The sequence below is a fragment of the Sturnus vulgaris genome, unplaced genomic scaffold (assembly GCF_052056855.1).
Source record: "Sturnus vulgaris isolate bStuVul1 unplaced genomic scaffold, bStuVul1.hap1 Scaffold_141, whole genome shotgun sequence".
Classification (NCBI taxonomy): Eukaryota; Metazoa; Chordata; class Aves; order Passeriformes; family Sturnidae; genus Sturnus; species Sturnus vulgaris.
In genome coordinates, this window is record NW_028276063.1 from 1,035,729 (window position 1) to 1,056,016 (window position 20,288).

The following is a 20,288-nucleotide window of genomic DNA, read 5'->3' on the forward strand; positions in this document are numbered from 1 at the left end:
CGGGACAGCCTCGGTTCCCATCGTTCTGGTGCAGCCATCCCAGTCCATATGGTCCCAGTCCACGTGATCCCAGTTTGTACAATCCCAGTCCATGTGATCCCAGTCTGTACAATCCCAGTCCATGTGATCCCAGTCTGTACAATCCCAGTCTGTTTGGCCCTGATCCAACTGGTCCCAGCCTGTGCAGTCCCAGTCTGGAGGATCCCAGTCCATGTCATCCCAGCCCCCATGATCCCAGTCTGGATGCTCCTGCATGGCTCACACTGCCAGGGTCTGGAATTCCAGTTCCCAGCCAGGAAAAGATGTTCCTGCCCTTGAAGGCAAAGCTCTTCAGAAGGGGCCAAAAGCCAAGTGCAGCAAGATCTTACAGGGACATTTCACTGCCAGCCTTCCTAACTTCACCCATGGCTGTTGGAGCTCCTGCACTGGGAATTAAATCAGGGGAGGGTCTTTGGTGGGAGCTGCCCTGGATCAAGGGAGACCCTGAGACAGAAACAGAGCAGGCAGGAGAGACAGGAGAGAAAGGAGGACACAAACACAATCAGGTGAGAAGGTGCCACTGAAAACAGAACTGCAACTGACTGGAAGTGAATGGGACAGAAATCAGGAATTGTGAAGCTTTTATTTACTATCAAATCCATCCCTTGGCAGCCAGCCCCACACAATCTCAATCCCAGCACTCCAAATTTGGATCCCATTTCTCTCAATCTCCTTCCAACTCCTTCTCACCCTGGTGGCTGTGGAATCCAGTAAGGTTCACGTGGGATTGAGTTGTCTTGAGGATCCACTTTGCAGTTGGATTGAGCCATTTTGGATTAAAACTGAGGTGCTTTCAGAGGGATTTGAGAGGTTTTTAGGTGACCTAAATCCTCTTGGCTTTTGGTGTGAAAAGAAATAGTGAAGAGAGAAAAACTAAGGCCAAAACAAAAGGATAACCAGCCAGGTGTCTTCCCCAGATGGATCCCAGGGAATGTGGGTCACCAGGGCTCTGCTCAACATGAGTTCTGCAGTGGGGGATGGAGTTGGAGCAGCACACAAGATTTTCTTGCACTAGGGGGATTTACAGGGATTGCATTAATGCTGCCTCTGTTGGTGTCTGTTCAAAGCTGAGCTCTGAGAGAAGTTTGTCCCACACTCAGGATACTCGTAGGGCCTCCCCCCAGTGTGGACACTTTGGTGGCAGATCAGGCTGGAACGCTGCCTGAAGGCCTTCCCACAATCCCCACATTTGTATGGCCTTTTCCCAGTGTGGATGTTCTGGTGGCGGATCAATGTGCTGCGTTCACTGAAGCTCTTCCCACACTGCTCACATTTGTGAGGCTTTTCCCCAGTGTGGATGCGCCGGTGTCTGGTGAGGTGGGAGTTTCGCCTGAAGCCCTTCCCACAGTCGGAGCACTGGAAAGGCCTCTCCTCCCTGTGTGTCTGGAAGTGCCTGAGGAGATGGGAGCTGGTGGTAAGCCTCTTCCCACACTTGGAACACTCGTAGGGCCTCTCCCCAGTGTGGACACTTTGGTGGCGGATCAGGTGGGAACGCTGCCTGAAGGCCTTCCCACACTCCCCACACTCGTAGGGCCTCTCCCCAGTGTGGATCCTCTGGTGGCGGATCATGCTGTTCCTCCACCTGAAGTTCATCCCACACTCTGAGCACTTGTGGGGCTTCTCCCCATTACAAAGCTGCTCATGGACCACCAGCTCCAAGCTCTGGCTCCATCTCTGGTCGTCCCCCCGGCCCAGGCTGGGGCTTTCCTCCTCAGATCCCCGCCATCTGCGTTTGCAGCCCCTCCTCGTGCGGGATCTCCGCGGCTTTTCCTCCCCGTTGCATTCCTGTGCCGTGGAGCCGCTCCAAACGGCCTCTTCCACGAGGTTCTGCCGCGGGGATTTGTCCTCCCTGCTCTCCGTGCTCAGCTCCTTGTCTGGGGCAGGAAGGACAAGCAGAGGATGGGATTTGCCTCCGTGCCAGAGGGAAGGGGAAGGAGATCCCCCCAGCGCGTCCCCGGCAGGACGGCGTCAGCAGCGGGGTTGTCCTGCAGCCGGGGGCCGTGCTGGGCTGGGAGATGGAGCAGGACAGAGGGGGAAAGGGGCACTGACTTCCTCCTCACCTGCCTGGGGCTCCTGGGGCATCTTCGTCTTCCTCGCAGCCTCCTCCTTCTCCATCGGGCCAAGGGTTGGGAATGGGAAATCCTGGTTTGGGGAAAAACAAGGGATGTGTGCGTTGTGTTGCAGGTTCCTGCTGCCCAACTCCATCTCTAGAAGTCCCCGAGCATCTCGGGTCCATAAAAACTTTCCAAACACCAACATTCAGCCCTGAAAATGCCTCCCAGGGGTTCCTGGGAATGGTCCCTCCCCTTTGGTGTTTGGGGCTTCCCCCCTGTCTCAGCTGCTGGGGGTCACGCTTGTATTGGGGGTCCCCCATCTACTCGGTCCCCGCCCTCCCCAGGCTGCTGGGAGTCCCAGCAATCCAAAAAGTTCCCCCCTCTTCCCTCTCCCCATTTAGGGATGCTGGGTGTTTTTGCGGTCCCTTCTCCCCTTATTCTCTGCTTTGGGGTGCAGGGGGTCCAGGGAGTCCCCCCTGCCCCTCTCCAGGCTGTTGAGGGTTCCAAAATCCCGGCGCTCCCCCCTCTCTGGGCTCCCCACTTTGGGGGCCTGGGGGACACAGGGCTCTGCTCCTCCAGGGTGCCTCTGCCGGCAGCCGCCACCGGGACCCCCCAATGTCCCCCGTGGAGCATTTTCTGATCAGATTTGGAGCTCTGCATTCTCCAAACATCCCCCCTGCCCAAAAAAATACACAAAGCACCCTGAGAGACGCTGGGAGTATTCTAGAGAAAACTGGGTGCAACTGGGATCAAACTGGGGGCAGGTGAACCATGCTGAGGTAACTGGGAGTGGCTGGGAAGGACTATGAGATTGTTCAGGGCAACTGGGATGTGGTTACTACGCTGCAAAGAGAGAGAAAAGACAGCAACACACACGGACCTCTTTTGGGGAAAAAAGGCCAACTTTATTGTACGGACATCCCGTATTTAAAGTGTGTTACGTGCAGTTAGGACAGGACAGTAGTTCATTGCAGAATTGGGAAAAATATCCCTGGGACAGCATGTCCGGATGTCCCATGGGAAAGACTCCAGGTGTTAATCTTTATTATGTATTCCCTTCTGTTTTTCACCAAGTTATCGCTCTGGGAGACTGCGTCCCTAACTGAAGCTGTAGTCAGCTTGTCAGCCTGGGAATGGACCTGAGAGACAGGAGAAATCCAGGCCTGAAAAGAATTGCCAAGCTGCAATTTCCTAGCTCTCTAAATGTGTGTGTCCACACTGGGATATTCTGGGAATGTCTGAGACCATAGGGCTGGTGACTGGGACCTAACTGGGAGCGACTGGGAATCTCCTGAAGGAAAAATGGGACCATGCTGGGGCAACTGGGGGAAGTGTGAGTGACTGGGGCCCTGCTGGAAGAGACTGGCATCATACTGGACTCATACTGGGATCTTACTGGCAGTTGCAGGGGCTATGCTAGGGGCAACTGGGAGAACTGGGAACGCATTGGACACAAGTGGTGTTGGAAATCGTATCCTTGCAAAAATCTTTGCATAACTTTAGTCGAGGGGATTAATTTGCCCTACAAAAAGACTTCTTTGTTTCTTTCCAGGGCATTGCTGCACCAGGTGGGGTCTGATGAACACAACACATCAACAGACTGGGAGCAGCTTAAAGATCAAGGGCCATCAGCGGCCATTAACAGAACATCAGCGGCCACCCAGGAACATCTACCCCAGACTCTGCCTCTGGCAGAATTGCAGACATCTCCTCTGAAAAGACTGATAAGAAAATCAGGGAATCAAGACGGAATTAACAGCAGAAGGGAAGAAATCCAGATCCAAAAGGAGGCCAAATATTAGGAACTGAATATTTGCAGCTTGAGACCAATGAACACTGACCCAATTCATTTCTATGAGCATTGACTGTATAAAAGATCTGAAAAATCTGCTAAAAAGGGAGTGTCACGAAATGATTCTCTCTGCACAGCCCGGTAATGTGTGGATGAGATTTCTGTGGTACATCCTGGCCACAACATCGTGGCCAGAAAATACAGAAATGCCTTGACTCTCTCAATTTAAAATTGTTGTTAAAAGTATTTTTGTTTCTCTTTTAATTTCCGTTATCATGGGAGGAAGTGGGCGAAACTGGGACCGTGCTGGGGTAAATTACATCATGATACGGAATCACTGGGACTGCCTGAGCTGCTACTGGGAGCAACAGGATCATACTGGGAGCGACTGGGCTCGTGCTGGGAGCAGCCACTCCCGGCTCCCGCACCCCCGAACCCCTTTCCCGGCCATGCCGCCCCTCCAGCCCCAGCACCCCCCGCCGGGGTCCCGGCAATCCCAGGGGTCCCCCCCTCTCGGGCTCCCCGCTTTGCCCTTCTGGGGCTCTCCTGTCTCTGGGCTCCCGCTCAGGGAAGCCGCGGCTCTCCCGGGGCTCCCCCAAACCGGTGTCCCCCCGCCGATCCCGCCGCTCCCGCGCGCTCCCCACCTGGCCCCGGCACAGCTCGCAGGGCCCGGCCCGGGAAGCCCAACCCCCACCGCGGGGGGACCCGCATCCCCCCGGGCCCCGCCGGGGCTCTGCCGCCACCCACCGGGACCCCCAAAAACACCTCCCGGGGACCTCCCGATGTCCCCCCGAGGGCCATCTGCGCCTCTGCAGCCCTGCAACATCCAAACATCCCCCCCCAAAAAACCCCAAACCCAGGGATACCCCGGGATATTTGGGGCGAGCTCCCCCTCCCCGGACACCTGCGGGATGGGGGGCGATGGTCCCGGGGGGCTGCGAGTTCAGGGAGCTCCGGGGTCGCGCGCTTGATTCGCTCCTTCTCTGCTCCTGCTTCCTGCTGCCGCTCCGCCTCTTCCTCCCTCCCTCCTCCTCCTCCCCCGTTCCGAGCCCCGAACTGGGAGGGGATGGGGCAAGGAAAGGGCGGGAACTGTGAGGGGAAAGGGGCGGGGTCAAGGAAAGGGCGGGAACTGTGAGGGAAAGGGGCGGGGTCAAGGAAAGGGCGGGAACTGTGAGGGAAAGGGGCGGGATCAAGGAAAGGGCGGGAACTGTGAGGGGAAAGGGGCGGGGTCAAGGAAAGGGCGGGAACTGTGAAAGGAAAGGGGCGGGGTCAAGGAAAGGGCGGGAACTGTGAGGGGAAAGGGGCGGGGTCAAGGAAAGGGCGGGAACTGTGAGGGGAAAGGGGCGGGGCCAAGGAAAGGGCGGGAACTGTGAGGGGAAAGGGGCGGGGCCAAGGAAAGGGCGGTCAATTCTGACAGACAGAGGCCACATGGAACTCAAGGGCCACAGAAATATTGCCAGGCATTCTAGAAACAAGACACCACTGTGGCAGACAAAGGCCTCATGGGGTCTAGGAGATCTCTGTGTCACAAAGGAATCTCATGGAAGCCCCAGGCAGTTGTGACATGGCATGGCCTCATGGAACCCTTTTGCCATTGGGACATTGCCAGCTCTTGTGGAATCCAGTGCCCATTGTGACACAGCACAGCCTCATGGAAACATGGGCACCATTGTGACACAATGGAATCTCATGGCAGCAAGTGTCAGTTGTCAACACAGCACAGCCTGATGGAACCCAGGGGCAAGGGGGACCCTGCCATGGCTCGTGGAAGCAAGGGGCCATTGAGACACAGCGAGGCCTCTTGGAACCCAGGAGAACATTGTGGGGCAATGAAATCTCACAGAAGCAAGGTCCAATTTTGACAGTGTGTCCTAACAATGATCTCCTGGCTTCCATGAGGCCCCGCTGTGTTTACAATGGACACTTGGCTCCCCAGGATCCCATGGTGTCACTGTGCTCTCCTGTGATTCACAAGGCTGTGCTGTGTCACAATGGACACTTGCTTCCTCCGAGGCTGGAGATGTCCCAGAGGCACCGGGTTTCCATCAGGCCATGCTTTGTCACAATGGGGCCCTGGTTACCTGAGAACCCATTGCAGACTTCCTACAGTCGGGGCAGCGGAAGGGCCTCTCCTCCGTGTGAATCCGCTGCTGCAGGAGAAGATTGGAGCTGGTGTGAAACCTCTTCCCACACTCCCCACTCTCGTAGGACCTTTCACCAGTGCGAGTCCTCTGGTGGAGGGCCAGGTGGGAGCTCTGGCTGAAGCTCTTCCCACACTCCTCACACTCGTGGGGTGTCTCCCTGGTGTGGATGCACTGGTGGATGATGAGGGTGGAGTTCTGCTTGAAGCGCTTCCCGCAGTCAGAGCAGCAGAAGAGTCTCTCATCCGTGTGAATCCGCTGGTGCAGGAGAACATTGCTGGTGGTGGTAAACTGTAGGAGTGGTAGAGGTCAGGACGGTCAGGACTGACGGAGAGATCTCTAAAGCCAAGTGTTGGAACTTGTGGTTTATTGCAAAGGGTGCGGGGAGGAAGGCCCTGCTTGGAGCTGCCAGTCACAACTCCAACCAGGCCTGGAAAAGCAGAAGGGCAAGAGTATGAAGAGTAGAGAGAGAGGTAAGGGAGCAAGTGGTGAGAAAGCAAGGCGTAAGAGAAGAGAGCTAAGAGAGGTAAGAGGTAAAAAGAGAGAGTGAGGTTCCCGTTACAATACAATAAATCTTCTTTTGTGTTGAATATTCTAATTTTCACTAACCAATCTAATACAAGATACAAATCTTATTGCTTTTATAGGCAGCCTATAAGAATCATTACATTACCATACTGTGCCACACTTTAAACCCTAAAAACTACTCTTTGGACTCCTTCTGCTAAGCTAGTAGGGTCTTCTCTGACCCTTGGACCTCTCTGCAAGCAGAGGGAATTGTTCAATCAAGAGGGGATTACTTTCAGCTGGCCATACTATTGTTTTCTAGTTGTTCACTAACTAAGGTTTGGTATCTCAAAGATGGCTTTCATTTCAATCTCGCTTATACTTTCCATATTCTCAAAATCATTTCCCAGGCAATCATATTTATAAGGCTTTCTATTTTCATCTTCTCCAACAGTAAACCTCTTCCCACACTCAAGAACACTCTTAGGGCCTCTCCCCAGTGTGGATCTTTTGATGCCGGATCAGGTTGGAGCTGACTGTGAATCTCTTCCCACACTCCCTACACTCCTAGGGCCGTTCTACATTGTGAATCCCTTGGTGGGAGATCAGGTGGGACATCCAGGTAAAGCTCATCCCACACTCAGAGCACTTGTGGGGCTTCTCCCCATCACGAAGCTGCTCATGGACCACCAGCTCCGAGCTCTGGCTCCATCTCTGGCCGCCCCCCCGGCCCAGGCTGGGGCTTTCCTCCTCAGATCCCCGCCATCTGCGTTTGCAGCCCCTCCTCGTGCGGGATCTCCGCGGCTTTTCCTCCCCGTTGCATTCCTGTGCCGTGGAGCCGCTCCAAACGGCCTCTTCCACGAGGTTCTGCCGCGGGGATTTGTCCTCCCTGCTCTCCGTGCTCAGCTCCTTGTCTGGGGCAGGAAGGACAAGCAGAGGATGGGATTTGCCTCCGTGCAAGAGGGAAGGGGAAGGAGATGCCCCAGTGCGTCCTCAAAATAAAGAAAGGAACAGGGGGCCCCAAATATATTTCATGTGAGCTCCAAATATCCCTCCCTCATTCAAAAAAACTGCCCCGGATATTCGTGGCAAGGTCCCTCTTCCCGGGCACCTGTGCAGATCCACCCAGCCTCCCCCAGACTCCTCCTCGGTTTCCCCTCATCCTCCCATGGGGATTCCTGGGAGTCCCCCCGTGTCCCCTCCTCCAGGATTTTGGGGGTGCCCCCTCACCTGTCCGTGCCCTTCCCACGTTTCTGCCGCAGCCCCTCCATGATGTTGGGGAGCGGGGGCCGAGTGTTGGTGTCCCCCTGCCTGCAGCAGATCCAGCGGTGAGGGGAGTTCGGGGGGTCCCTCAGCATTTGTGCTCCCCTGGGATTTGGGGTGACCCCGCGCCCCCCCAGGATCTCCCTGAACACGCTGACGCTGCCCGTGCGCAGTGAGAAGGTTCATTCCTGGCACGGTGTCCCCAGCTCTGGCACCGGCATCGCCCAGGTACCCCCAAACCCTCCCGGGACCCCCAACCCCCCAGAGATCTACTGCCAAAATCAACGGGAGAGGTGTTGCCCTTTTAAGGGGAGTTACAGTGGTGCCCGAACATAGCGGAGCCCCTTAAAGCGGCGATGATCGAGAGAACCCCAAAAATCCACCCTGGCGCCAAAACATCCCCTACAGGGGCTTGTAGTGGGGGGGCCCCTACAAATGTCACCTAAATCCGTCACAATCTCGCCTTAAAAGAGGCTTGAGGGGCTGGAACACCACAAACACCCTAAAATGAGGCAGAAAAAACACTCTTGGAGATGTTGGATCCCCCAGAAAACCTTAAAAAGGTAAAACTCCTCTTCAAAGGGGCCTGGAGACCCTTCAAGGCTCTCAGAGAGGGACAGGATCCCTTCCTCTGCTGGGGCCTCTCCGAGCCGGGAACTCTCCCGTTCGCTGCCCTCGGGGGAGCCCCGAACCACGACGGGTCCTGGGCTGAGCCCCCCCAGCCGGGGGTGTGGAGGGAACTGGAGGGGCTGGGATGGGGCTTGGGGGTGCTCGGGTGAGCTGGGGGACCCCCATTGGGAGCCCCTTTCCCGCTGTCCCACCTCCCCTCATGCCCCTCTCCCACTCCTACCCCATTGTCCTCCCCAAACCTCCGCTCCCCCCAGCTCGGTTTGGGGGTGACCCCACCCCTCTCCCATCGTGTCCCGGCCCGGCCCCGCTCACCCGAGAGTCCCCGGAGGGTCAGAGGAGGGGGAGGAGGGACAGGGGAGGAGGAGCTGGAGCAGGCAGAGGAGGCACCGCGAGCTTTCACCGCTCTCTGTACCCGCAGCTCCTTCGCCCCCAGAGCATCGTTCCCCGCATCCCGCAGGTGCTCGGAGAGGGGGAGCTCGCCCTGAATATCCCGGACGGTTTTTTTGAAGGGGGGAGGGATATTTGGAGCTCACCCGAAATATATTTGGGGCTCCCCCTTCCTTTCTTTTTTTCGGGGGCGGGCGGGGCGATGTTTGGATGTTGCAGGGCTGCAGAGGCGCAGATGGCCCTCGGGGGGACATCGGGGGGTCCCCGGGAGGTGTTTTTGGGGGTCCCGGTGCTGCCCGAAACCCCAAGTAAAACACAAACTAACAGAGTGTCAGTTTATGCGGTGCTTTATTCAGGGCCCGGGGACCTGCGGACTCGCGTCCCAAGTCAGGATCCCGCTGGTTCCCTTTTTAGAGGGTTTTTTATACCCTTTTTACAAATGGTTTATGTGCAGAAGTACACATTCTTCTGTAGATACATTCACCTTGAAGATAGCATTTTGGCGTCATAAATCCTACATGGTTGCTTATCTTAGGACTATAGTGTTCTCCTCCTCAATCTCTCTCTGGCGCCACTGCCTCAGGACTATAGTGTTCTCCCCCTCAATCTCTCTCTTATGCCACTGCCCACCACCAGTACTTTATTTATGTTTAGACTTTAACCTTATCACTAACGGTTCTGCATGCTCTTAGCACAGCACATTCCTAAGTTAGTTTCCCAGGGCCTACTCTGGGGACTGCAGTCTTCAAGCCTTAGCATTACTACTACTATTATGGTTTATACACTTTATATTCTAATATTCAGGATTTCTAGTCCATACGGTAACAACTCCCCCCTTTTGAGCATTCTTCAGAGCCTTCTGCAAGGATGCTCAATTCTTCCAAGTGATAGTTTCCAGATATGATGGTGGAGGGTTGTTTCAGGAAGTTGGTTGAATCACTTCTTTTCGAGTCAGGGCCTTCATGATTTGCCGTGTATGTGTTCCTTCTTTAGCAATTATTCCTAAAAGACACCTATACATAATCACAATTACTACAATGATCATTACAATCATTATTCCATTTTGAATAATTGAGGATAACCAACCAGAGACCTGGATTCCTAAAGAACTGAATAAAGCTCCAACCCAATTTTGTTCTGCATTCTTTTGTACTTCATGTATGTTTAGTTCAATTCGCTCCAATTGACCTATATCCTTTTCTACTTCCTTCGTGACATTTGGGATATGTACACAACAGTGATCATCCCTTCCTTGTAAATATCCACAAACTCCGTGTTCCTTTAATAAGAGCAGATCTAATGCCATTCTATTCTGGATTGTCATCCTGGTTGTGGCTTGTAATTGTATATTAAGATCTCTAAATCCCTTCTTTGTTACTGCTGCCAATCTTTCTGTCTGCTCTAGTAATTTATATAACATTTCCCGGTTTCTATATGTAGATACAGGTGCAAATAAGGATTCAAGCATCCAACCGAATTTTACACTTTCCCCCGGTTCGTGCCATTCATTCTCTAGATTTTCTGCTTCGACTATCTCAGGGCTTAATCCCCTTTTCGTCCTTTTCTCTTGGTCCTCCTTGGTTAATTTGGACTGTTTCCAAAATGGACATAAGGCTGGTATCCCTAACGTTATTTGAGTAATCGGACCACCTATCGGTAAATGTGTAGTCCATTGGCCATGTCCCATTACCCAGACTGAATTTCCGGGGCTTCGTACTGTGGTTGATTGACAATCTTTCCGAGCTCCTTTTAATTCTTCCGTTATTGTATGGTTGTATCTCTGACATTCACATCCCCATTTCAACAACACCCGAACGGGTACCAATCCAATTTGGGATTCTGGGGTATCACAGGTTATGACTTTACTACAGTTCCAACCTGATATTTGGGCTAGTCTGCTGTGGTGCACTGTTTCAACTTCGAGGGCCCCTGGATGTTCCTGTTTTCTTGACCACTCGATACACCAGTGTATTGATCCGATATAACTATAGGGTTCGAGTAGGCTAGGACCCCAAATTGCTTTCCATTGCTCCCACTCTTCTTTCCCTTCCTGACACACTATCTCATGATAATAATCTACTACAGGTTTTCTTCTTTTCTGATTTACTTCAAATGTGCACCACCCAACATTGTTGTATTGACCTATTTCAGTGAATACAGAATTTGGTAATTTTAAACATTCCGATCTTTGCCCTGGGGTTGACCACCGTCTTCCATAGGTATAAACCTCTTCTACTATTCTAGTGCGATTTCGTAGCTCTCTGTGGCATTTCCTCGTTCCATTTACTATTTTTGGGGGCATTTCTCCTAATGGGATGATTCCCCACGGTATAGGGTCACTTGCTGCCTTTGGCAAGGGCAAACACGCTGTTATCGCTGTTACATTTTGCATTTTCCCAAAATCCCTAATTAATCCCACTACCAAATTCTCTTGCCCCAATTCCTGTTTCTCATTTTCCATTTCTTTTGCTTGTTGGACCATTCTAGTTTTTCTCATCCTGCAAAGATTCCCTAATTTAAGAGTACAATTGATTCTCAATGAAGGACCATCCCACATGTCAATTCTCATACTTGTGGGTGTTACTTGTATTGGATAAGAATGCCCTTCTGTCTTAAAACCCTCCACCAAAATTTTACATCTAAGTTCCCATAATCGAAACTTTCCCTAATCCATACCATGCATGAAAATTGACCAACCTGGGCTTTTTGCAAGTGTGAGATCATTAGGGTAGTATTACCTTTCTGCTGTTTCATATCCCAAATTGTCACAATTTCTTCTGAAAATACCTTATTTGTAGTGATCAATTTCCATTTCGTCTTTACTTCATCGAATCCAGCTCCCTGGTTATCAGAAAACAAACAGGTTAGATTTACATTTGCCCCTTGTGGTACAATCACTGTTGGTTTAGGGACAGTAACTTTAACAAAGGCATCTCCGATACGAGCAATGCTCAACATTAACATCGCAATCAAGGCCTTGCCCTGAACACCAGTTTTGTGTCGGTTAGAGGTTGGACTTCCCATCGTGACGGGACTTTCTTGATTCGGGTGTAGTGTATCCAATTGTCGATCCCTTGGACCTTTACGGCTGTGTATGTAGTCATAATCACTTGTCGGGGGCCGTCCCATGTTTCTTTTAGTGGTTCCACATTCCAGTTTTTAATGTAGACTTGGTCTCCAGGCTGTATATCGTGGACGGGATTCTCCAGAGGCAAAGGTCGATTCCACTGCAACGCCCCCCGTAGTGCTGTAAGAGTCTTATTGAGAGACAAAATGTAATTTACCAGTACCTGATCTCCCACCACATTAGGGTCCCCTTTGTAAGTTGCAGCATGATAGGGTTTGCCGTATAAAATTTCATACGGACTTACTCCTACCTTGTCTCTAGGTTTGATTCTGACCCTTAACAGAGCTAAAGGTAATGCTTGAGGCCATTGTATCTTTGCTTCTTGGCAGATTTTCTTAATTTGGCCTTTTAGTGTCTGATTCTTTTTTTCTACTTGTCCACTAGACTGAGGTCTCCAAGGTGTATGGAGATTCCATGTTATCCCAAGTACCTTAGCCACTTCTTGCACTATTCCTGCCACAAAATGAGGTCCCCTATCAGAGGACATCCCTAGTGGGATTCCAAACCTAGGGATGATTTCTCGAAGTAAAGTTTTAATCACTTCTTTTGCTTGGTTTGTTCTACATGGGAATGCCTCTGGCCAGCCTGAGAAGGTACATACATAGACTAAAACATACTTATACCCCTGTGCTTTTGGTAATTCTGAAAAATCTATCTGCCAATAATCTCCTGGCTGTGGGCCTATTTGCAATTTTCCCATTTGCACTTGCCTACGTGTCATTGGGTTGTTCTTAATACAAACTGGACACATTGCATTGATCCTTTTGGCCATTGTTAACATCTGATTGGAGATTATTTCTTGTTTTAGAAATTGCACTAAAGCTTCTGCTCCCCAATGGCATTTGTTATGTTCAATTTCTAATATCATTCTCATTATTTTTGTTGGCAATATCACTTGTCCTACGGCAGTTACATACCATCCAGCCGCATTCTTCTTAGCTTGTACTAGCCGTGCTAATTTTTCGTCTTCTGGTAGGTATACTGGTACTTCGTCCATGAAAGCTTCCGCAGGGTTGGTACGTGCTGGTAGCAACGCCATTTGGGTCCATACCTCGCGAGCAGCCTGTCTGGCTGCTCTGTCAGCCAGACGATTTCCCTGGAATGCTCTTTCTTCTCCCTGCTGGTGTCCTTTTACATGCATTACTGCTACCGCCTGGGGCTTATGTACTGCTTCCAGTAGTTGCACAATTTGTTCTCGGTGTTTGATTGACGAACCCTGTGAATTTAATAGTCCTCTCTCCTTCCATAATGCCCCATGTACATGTATTACCCCAAATGCATATTTAGAATCAGTCCAAATATTTACTCTTTTCCCTTGACTCAATTCCAAGGCTCGGATGAGGGCTTGGATTTCAGCTTTTTGTGCTGATGTTCCGGGAGCCAAGGCTCTGGCTTCTATAACCTGTCTTAGAGTTACCACTGCATACCCGGCGTACCTGGTTCCATTCTCCACGAAACTAGATCCATCGGTATACAGCTCCCATTCAGGTTCGTCTAAGGGCTCATCCTTTAGATCCTTGCGGGTAGCGTATACCTGTTCGATGGTCTCCACACAGTCGTGTACCAGGTTGCCTTCTTCTTGGGTGGCTCTAAGAAATTCGGCTGGATTGAGATGGTTAGTTACCTTCATTTCAACATCATCGTGTTCCCTAAGGATTGCCTGGTATTGCAGCATACGGCTGGAGGAGAGCCAATGTCCCCCTTTTTGTTCCAAAACTGCTATTACCATATGTGGGACAAACACTTCCATTTTCTGCCCCATAGTTAGTTTTCTAGCTTCTTGTATCAGAAGCACTGTTGCAGCAACAGCTCTAAGGCAGCCAGGCCATCCAGTGCTTACTGGATCCAGTTGTTTTGAGAAGTACCCCACCGGGCGCTTCCATGTTCCCAATTTTTGTGTCAACACCCCAATCCCCAGTCTTTGCCTCTCATTTACATATAGCTGAAAGGGTTTTGTGAGATCTGGCAACCCTAATGCAGGTGCCTCTTTTAGGGCTTGCTTCAAGTTCTGAAATGCCTTTTCTTGTATTTTATTCCATTTAAATTCAGGATTCTTGACTGCCTCATACAGAGGTTTTGCTTTTAGTCCAAATTCTGGAATCCACAACCGACACCACCCTGCCATTCCTAAAAAGGACCTTAACTCTTGTGAATTTCGAGGTGTTGGTATAGCACATATGGCCTGGATCCGGTTCACCCCTAATTTCCGAACTCCTTGTGATATCTCGCATCCCAAATAAATGACTTGTGTTCTTACCAGCTGGGCCTTTTCTTTTGACACTCGGTATCCAGCTTGTCCGAGCATGTTGAGGAGTTCAATGCTGAGTCTGCGACAGATGTCTTCTTCTGTTGAGGCTAGAAAAATATCATCTACGTACTGTAAAAGAATAAATGAGGAAGGTGACTCCTTTACCTGAGTTAGTCTCCATTCTTCTAGTTCCCGGGCTAATTGGTTTCCGAAGATGGTTGGAGAATTCTTGAATCCTTGTGGTAAGCGTGTCCAGGTGAGCTGTCTTTTCCGTCCTGTAGCAGGATTTTCCCATTCGAAAGCAAAAATTTTCCTACTTTCAAATGCCAAAGGGATACAGAAGAATGCATCTTTCAAGTCAATTACTGTGAACCATTTAAATATCTCCGAGACAGCTGTTAGCAATGTATATGGATTTGCTACTACTGGATGAATATCCTTTGTTATATTATTAATTGCCCTCAGATCTTGAACTAACCTGTACTTACCATTGGACTTCTTTACCGGAAATATGGGGGTATTGAATTCTGATTCACATTCCTGTAATATCCCTAAACTGACAAACTGATCTATTAAGGGTGCTACTCCTTTCCGAGCCTCCAGTTTCAGAGGGTACTGCCTTATCCGTACGGGTTGTGCTCCTTCCTTCAATTCCACAACTACCGGTTGTGCTGCTTTTGATTTTCCAGGAATCCCTATTTCCCATACCCATGGTACCACAGCCTGTTCTATTTCTGTGGGGATTTCTGTTGCCTCTACTTCTTTCACTGTAAATAATTTGGCTATATTATCTTCTGGAATTTCTAATTTTACTCTTCCTTTTTCAAAGATTATTTTTGCCTCTAACATTGATAACAAATCCCTCCCTATTAATGATTCTGGGCTATTTGGCATATATAAAAATTGATGATCAAATTCTTTCCCCCCAAACTTTATATCCAACGGACGTAAAAATGCCCTTTCTTCCACCTGTCCTGTAACCCCTACCACCCGAATGGTAGAATCACTTAGAGGTCCTAATTTGGTGTTAATAGCAGAATATGTAGCCCCCGTATCTACTCTAAATTCCAATGGTTCCCCGTCTACTTCTAAGACTACCTTCAGATCCCGATCTAGTCAGCTTTGATTCTGGTAGCTTCCCATCATAAAGGCTTGGGCGACACCTTGTGGCCCTCCACGAACTGCACGTGAATTATTTATCAACCCCTCCCCGCTATTCAGCCCGAATCCCATACCTTGATTAAGTGGACATTCGTTTTTCCAGTGTCCTCTGTTCTTGCACAAGGCACACTGATCCAATCCCAATCTCATTCTTCCTTGTCCCATTTGTAATTGGTTTGGGAATCCCCTTCCACCCATCGAAATTCCTCCCCTAGCCATTCCTCGCCCCCGTCCGCGCCCCCGGCCACCTCCCCACATACCATTCCCCGTTATCTGCTGTAGTACTGCCAACATACTAGCTTGTTGCTTCTTAGCAGTCTCTTTTTCCCTATTATTATATACCTTCCACGCAACTTCTAAAAGTTTATCCAAATTCCGTGTATCTTCCCCTTCTAATTTCTGCAACTTTTTCCGAATATCCTCTTGGGATTGTCCCATAAAAATTAAAGCTAGCTGCAATTTCCCTGATTCCCCTTCAATTTCCAAACTGGTATATTTTCGAGCAGTTTCCTTAAGCCTTTCTAAGAAAGCTGACGGGGACTCATTTTTCTCCTGCTTTACTGAATACAGCTTGGACCAGTTTAACGTCTTAGGTATCCCGCTCCGTATTCCTTCTATCAACAATTCTTGATAAGCCTTAAGTCTATGGTAACCCCCTGTTGAATTAACATTCCACTCTGGATCCTCCCGCGGCACCAAATCGTTTAATGTACCATCCGCTATTTGCAACCTAATCATTTCTCGTGCCTTTTCCCTCATAGCTCTAAACACCATCTCTTTCTCAGTAGAGTCCATTATTGTATCCAGTAAGACCTGTAAATCATTCCAGTCTGGATTCTGTGTTTTAATCACCATTTTCACTACCCTTGCCGCCCGTTCAGGATCCTCCCGATAAGCCCCCACAGACTGCTTCCAAATTAACAAATCATTAGGAGAAAAAGGAACTTTCACCATTACTCGTTCCCCGTGGGGTCCGACCGCTTCCCGCAACGGAGCCATCAATTGTGCATCCCTTTTTCCCTTCTTCTCCCGCCCGCTACGGGTCCTTTCACATAGAGGAGTACGCGGCTTATCAACGACTTTTCCTTTCTCTAAATCCCCCCCTTTTTCTTCCTCATTCACCTCTTCGTCCGACTCACTCGATTCACTCTCTTCCGGGGGGGGTGCACTAGGTGCTACCAACAGAGAAACATCCTCCTCAGGGTCTGACAACTTAACAGAATACTCCTTCCCTTTCTGCCACCCTTTGCAGCCCGCACAACCATCTGTTGCTGTTTTTAAGACCATGATGCCACACTCCTTCTGCCACTCTGGCTTATTTTTCAAATAATAAAACAAATCAAGATACGGGATTTCTTCCCATTTCTCATTATTTTGTAAGAAATGCATAAGAGGAGTTATAATATCAGGATTTAGAGTACCATTTCGGGGCCATTGCATACCCTCAGGTTCGTATTGGGGCCACACATGATTACAAAAATCAATCAATTTCTTTTTACTCAGTTCTTGACCAAATTTCCCCACCTTCCAATGTTGCAACAAACAGCCCAAGGGTGAATCATTCGGAATTTCCATCCCCGAACTAGCCAGAACTTTAAAGGTTTTAAAAGGCATCATAACACTCACACTCACACACTTTACTATTATTTCCACACTCACACACCCTTTACCACAATTCTTGCCTTCCTCGTCGCCGCGAGTGGCAAGTGCTGGATCTGCGCAATCACTGTTGCGTCTGACGACCAGCGCCTAGGCTTCCTTTTCCACAACCTTTAAGACGTCCTTTGCCCCCGGTGCGGGATCACCGTCCTGTCTTAATCGGCGGGCTTTCCCTTTCAATAAAGAATAAAGCACCTTGCGGGCTTACCTCACAGTCGTCCGTCAGGCGCGGGGTCGGGCACGGGTTGATGTCTCCCCAGAAATCACCTGGTGCCGGCGTGGAGTAGATCAGCTCGCGAACCGCCCCTGCCGCCCCCAGAGTCCTGCCGCGGTCGCCAAAACTGCTGCCCGAAACCCCAAGTAAAACACAAACTAACAGAGTGTCAGTTTATGCGGTGCTTTATTCAGGGCCCGGGGACCTGCGGACTCGCGTCCCAAGTCAGGATCCCGCTGGTTCCCTTTTTAGAGGGTTTTTTATACCCTTTTTACAAATGGTTTATGTGCAGAAGTACACATTCTTCTGTAGATACATTCACCTTGAAGATAGCATTTTGGCGTCATAAATCCTACATGGTTGCTTATCTTAGGACTATAGTGTTCTCCCCCTCAATCTCTCTCTTATGCCACTGCCCACCACCAGTACTTTATTTATGTTTAGACTTTAACCTTATCACTAACGGTTCTGCATGCTCTCAGCACAGCATATTCCTAAGTTAGTTTCCCAGGGCCTACTCTGGGGACTGCAGTCTTCAAGCCTTAGCATTACTACTACTATTATGGTTTATACACTTTATATTCTAATATTCAGGATTTCTAGTCCATACGGTAACACCGGTGGGTGCCGGCAGAGCCCCGGCGGGGCCCGGGGGGATGCGGGTCCCCCCGCGGTGGGGGTTGGGCTTCCCGGGCCGGGCCCTGCGAGCTGTGCCGGGGCCAGGTGGGGAGCGCGCGGGAGCGGCGGGATCGGCGGGGGGACACCGGTTTGGGGGAGCCCCGGGAGAGCCGCGGCTTCCCTGAGCGGGAGCCCAGAGACAGGAGAGCCCCAGAAGGGCAAAGCGGGGAGCCCGAGAGGGGGGGACCCCTGGGATTGCCGGGACCCCGGCGGGGGGTGCTGGGGCTGGAGGGGCGGCATGGCCGGGAAAGGGGTTCGGGGGTGCGGGAGCCGGGAGTGGCTGCTCCCAGTATGAGCCCAGTTGCTCCCACTATGAGCCCAGTTGCTTCCAGTGTGAGCCCAGTTGCTCCCCCCGTGTGGTTCCAGTTTCCTCGGAAGTCCCAGTATGAGCCCAGTCACTCCCAGTCATTTCCTATTATGATGCAGTTGCCCCCAGCTCGGTCCCAATTGCTCCCATTTTGCTCCAGTGTGTTCCCAGTTCTCCCAGTTTCCCCTAGCACAGTCCCAGTCACTCCCAGTACAATCCCAGTATGAGTCCATTATGATGCCAGTCTCTGCCAGCAGGGTCCCAGTGACTGACACTTCCCCCAGTTGCCCCAGCACGGTCCCAGTTTTTCCCCCAGGACATTCCCAGTCGCTCCCACTTAGGTCCGAGTCACCACCCCTATATTTCAGACTCTCCCAGTATATCCCAGTTGCCCTGAACAATCTTGTAGTCCTTCCCAGCCACTCCCAGTTCCCTCAGCATGGATCACTTGCCCCCAGTTTGATTCCCAGTTGCTCCCAGTGTGTGTGCAGTGTGCTCCCAGCATGGGCCCGGTAGCTCCCAGTAACTGCCAGTCAGGGTCCAGTCACACCCACTCTAATCCCAGTATGACTGTACACACTCCCAGTATGATCCCAGTATGGTCCCCATCACTTGCAGTCTAATTCCAGTTACTCCCAGTCTGATGCCAGTGGTCCCCACTGTGGTCCCAGTTGCTCCCTGTCAATGCCAGCATGACCCCAGTAGCCTCCAGTATAATCCCTGTGCCTGCCTGTCTCTCCCAGTATATCCCAGTCACCCCCAGCATGGTGCCAGTCACTCTCACTTCTTCCCAGCTGCTTTCAGCAGGATTCCAGTTGTTCACAGCCACTCCCACTCCATCCCAGTATGATTCCAGTCACCCTTGATGTGATCCCAGTCTCAGCCAGCATGTACCCAGGTGCTGTCACTGTGATCCCAGTATGATCCCAGTTGCTGCCAGAACAGTTCCAGTTGCTCCCAGTTCTTACCAGGATGATCTCTAGAATAGCCCCAGTCTCTCTCAGCAATGTCTCACTTTCTGCCAGTGTCCCCCAGTGTGGTTCCAGTCTCCCCAGTATGGCACCAGCTGTCCCCAGCTTTGTCCCAGCTGTTCCCAGTGTGATTCCAGTTCCCCCAGTACGGTTACAGACACTCTCATTATATCCCAGTTGCCCCAGTAAGGTTCCAGTTCGCTCAGAATGATTCCAGTCTTTCCCAGTTACTGACAATTGTATCCAGCCCGATCCCAGTTTCTCTCAGTTGTCCATGCTCCCTGTCACTCCCAGTCTGGGCCCAATTGCACTCAGTCACTCCCAGTATGGTTCCAGTCTCTCCCAGTACAATCTGCTGTACCCAGTCCCCCCCCAATATGGTTCCAGTTATCTCCAGTATGACCACAGTCACTCGCAGATCCTCCCAGTATTATTCCAGTCATGCCCAGAGTGACTCTCTGTCACTCCCATTGTGGGCCCAGTTGCTCCCAGTTACTCCCAATATGGTTCCAGTTGTGGCCAGCACTTTTCCTGTCACTCCCAGTCTGCTTGCAGTATGATCCCAGTCATTCTGGGATATTCCCAGTACTATTCCAATCACTCCCAGTATGATTCCAGCTAGTTCCAGTTACTCTCATTTCCCCTCACTGTGGTTTCAGTCTCTCCCAGTGTATCCCAGTTGCCGCCAGCACGTTCCCAATCACTCCCAGTTGTCCTCAGCTGCTTCCAGACTGATCCCGGTTGCTCACAGCCTCTCCCAGTCACCCTCAGTGCAGTCCCGGTTGCTGCCAGTATGATCCAGTAAGATGCCAGTCTCCCGCAGCATGGTTCCAGTTGCTCCCAGTTCCAGTGCGATCCTAGGTGCCCCTAGCATAGTCCCAGTCACTCCATAGATGATCCCAGTCCCTCCCAGCATGATCCCAGTCATGCTCAGTTGCCCCCAGTATAGAGTAGTAGCTCCCACTGACTCCCCAGTATCCCTCAGTGTGTTACAAGTTCTCCCAGCATGGTCCTGGTTTTTCCCAGTGTGGTTCCAGTCACTCCAGTAAGGTGACAGACGCTGCCAGTATATCCCAGTTGCTCTCAGCATGCTCGTAGTCATTCCCAGTG

At 51.0% G+C, this 20,288-nt stretch overlaps 1 protein-coding gene across 1 annotated transcript; it reads right to left on the bottom strand.

Moving 5' to 3' along the window:
* Positions 1 to 603: 603 nt before the first annotated feature.
* LOC148219402 (uncharacterized) lies at positions 604 to 20,052 on the bottom strand. Its single transcript, XM_088157671.1, has 6 exons — positions 19,928 to 20,052; positions 7,764 to 7,844; positions 6,245 to 6,317; positions 5,967 to 6,035; positions 2,933 to 2,936; positions 604 to 1,913 (listed from the first exon to the last, which is right to left on the bottom strand). Exons 1-6 carry the CDS (start codon positions 20,050 to 20,052, stop codon positions 1,075 to 1,077), a joined length of 1,191 nt encoding a protein of 396 aa, XP_088013797.1. The 3' UTR covers positions 604 to 1,074.
* Between the last annotated feature and the right edge of the window lie 236 nt (positions 20,053 to 20,288).

What these genes read in the sequence shown, in the direction of transcription:
- LOC148219402 (XM_088157671.1), bottom strand. Translation starts at nt 20,052, where the DNA reads ATGCTAGGGGCACCTAGGATCGCACTGGAACTGGGAGCAACTGGAACC. An exon ending in GAGGGTGACTGGGAGAGGCT is followed by an intron (nt 7,845 to 19,927) that starts GTGAGCAACCGG and finishes GATCTGCTGCAG; the next exon opens with GCAGGGGGACACCAACACTC. An exon ending in CGTGGGAAGGGCACGGACAG is followed by an intron (nt 6,318 to 7,763) that starts GTGAGGGGGCAC and finishes CCACTCCTACAG; the next exon opens with TTTACCACCACCAGCAATGT.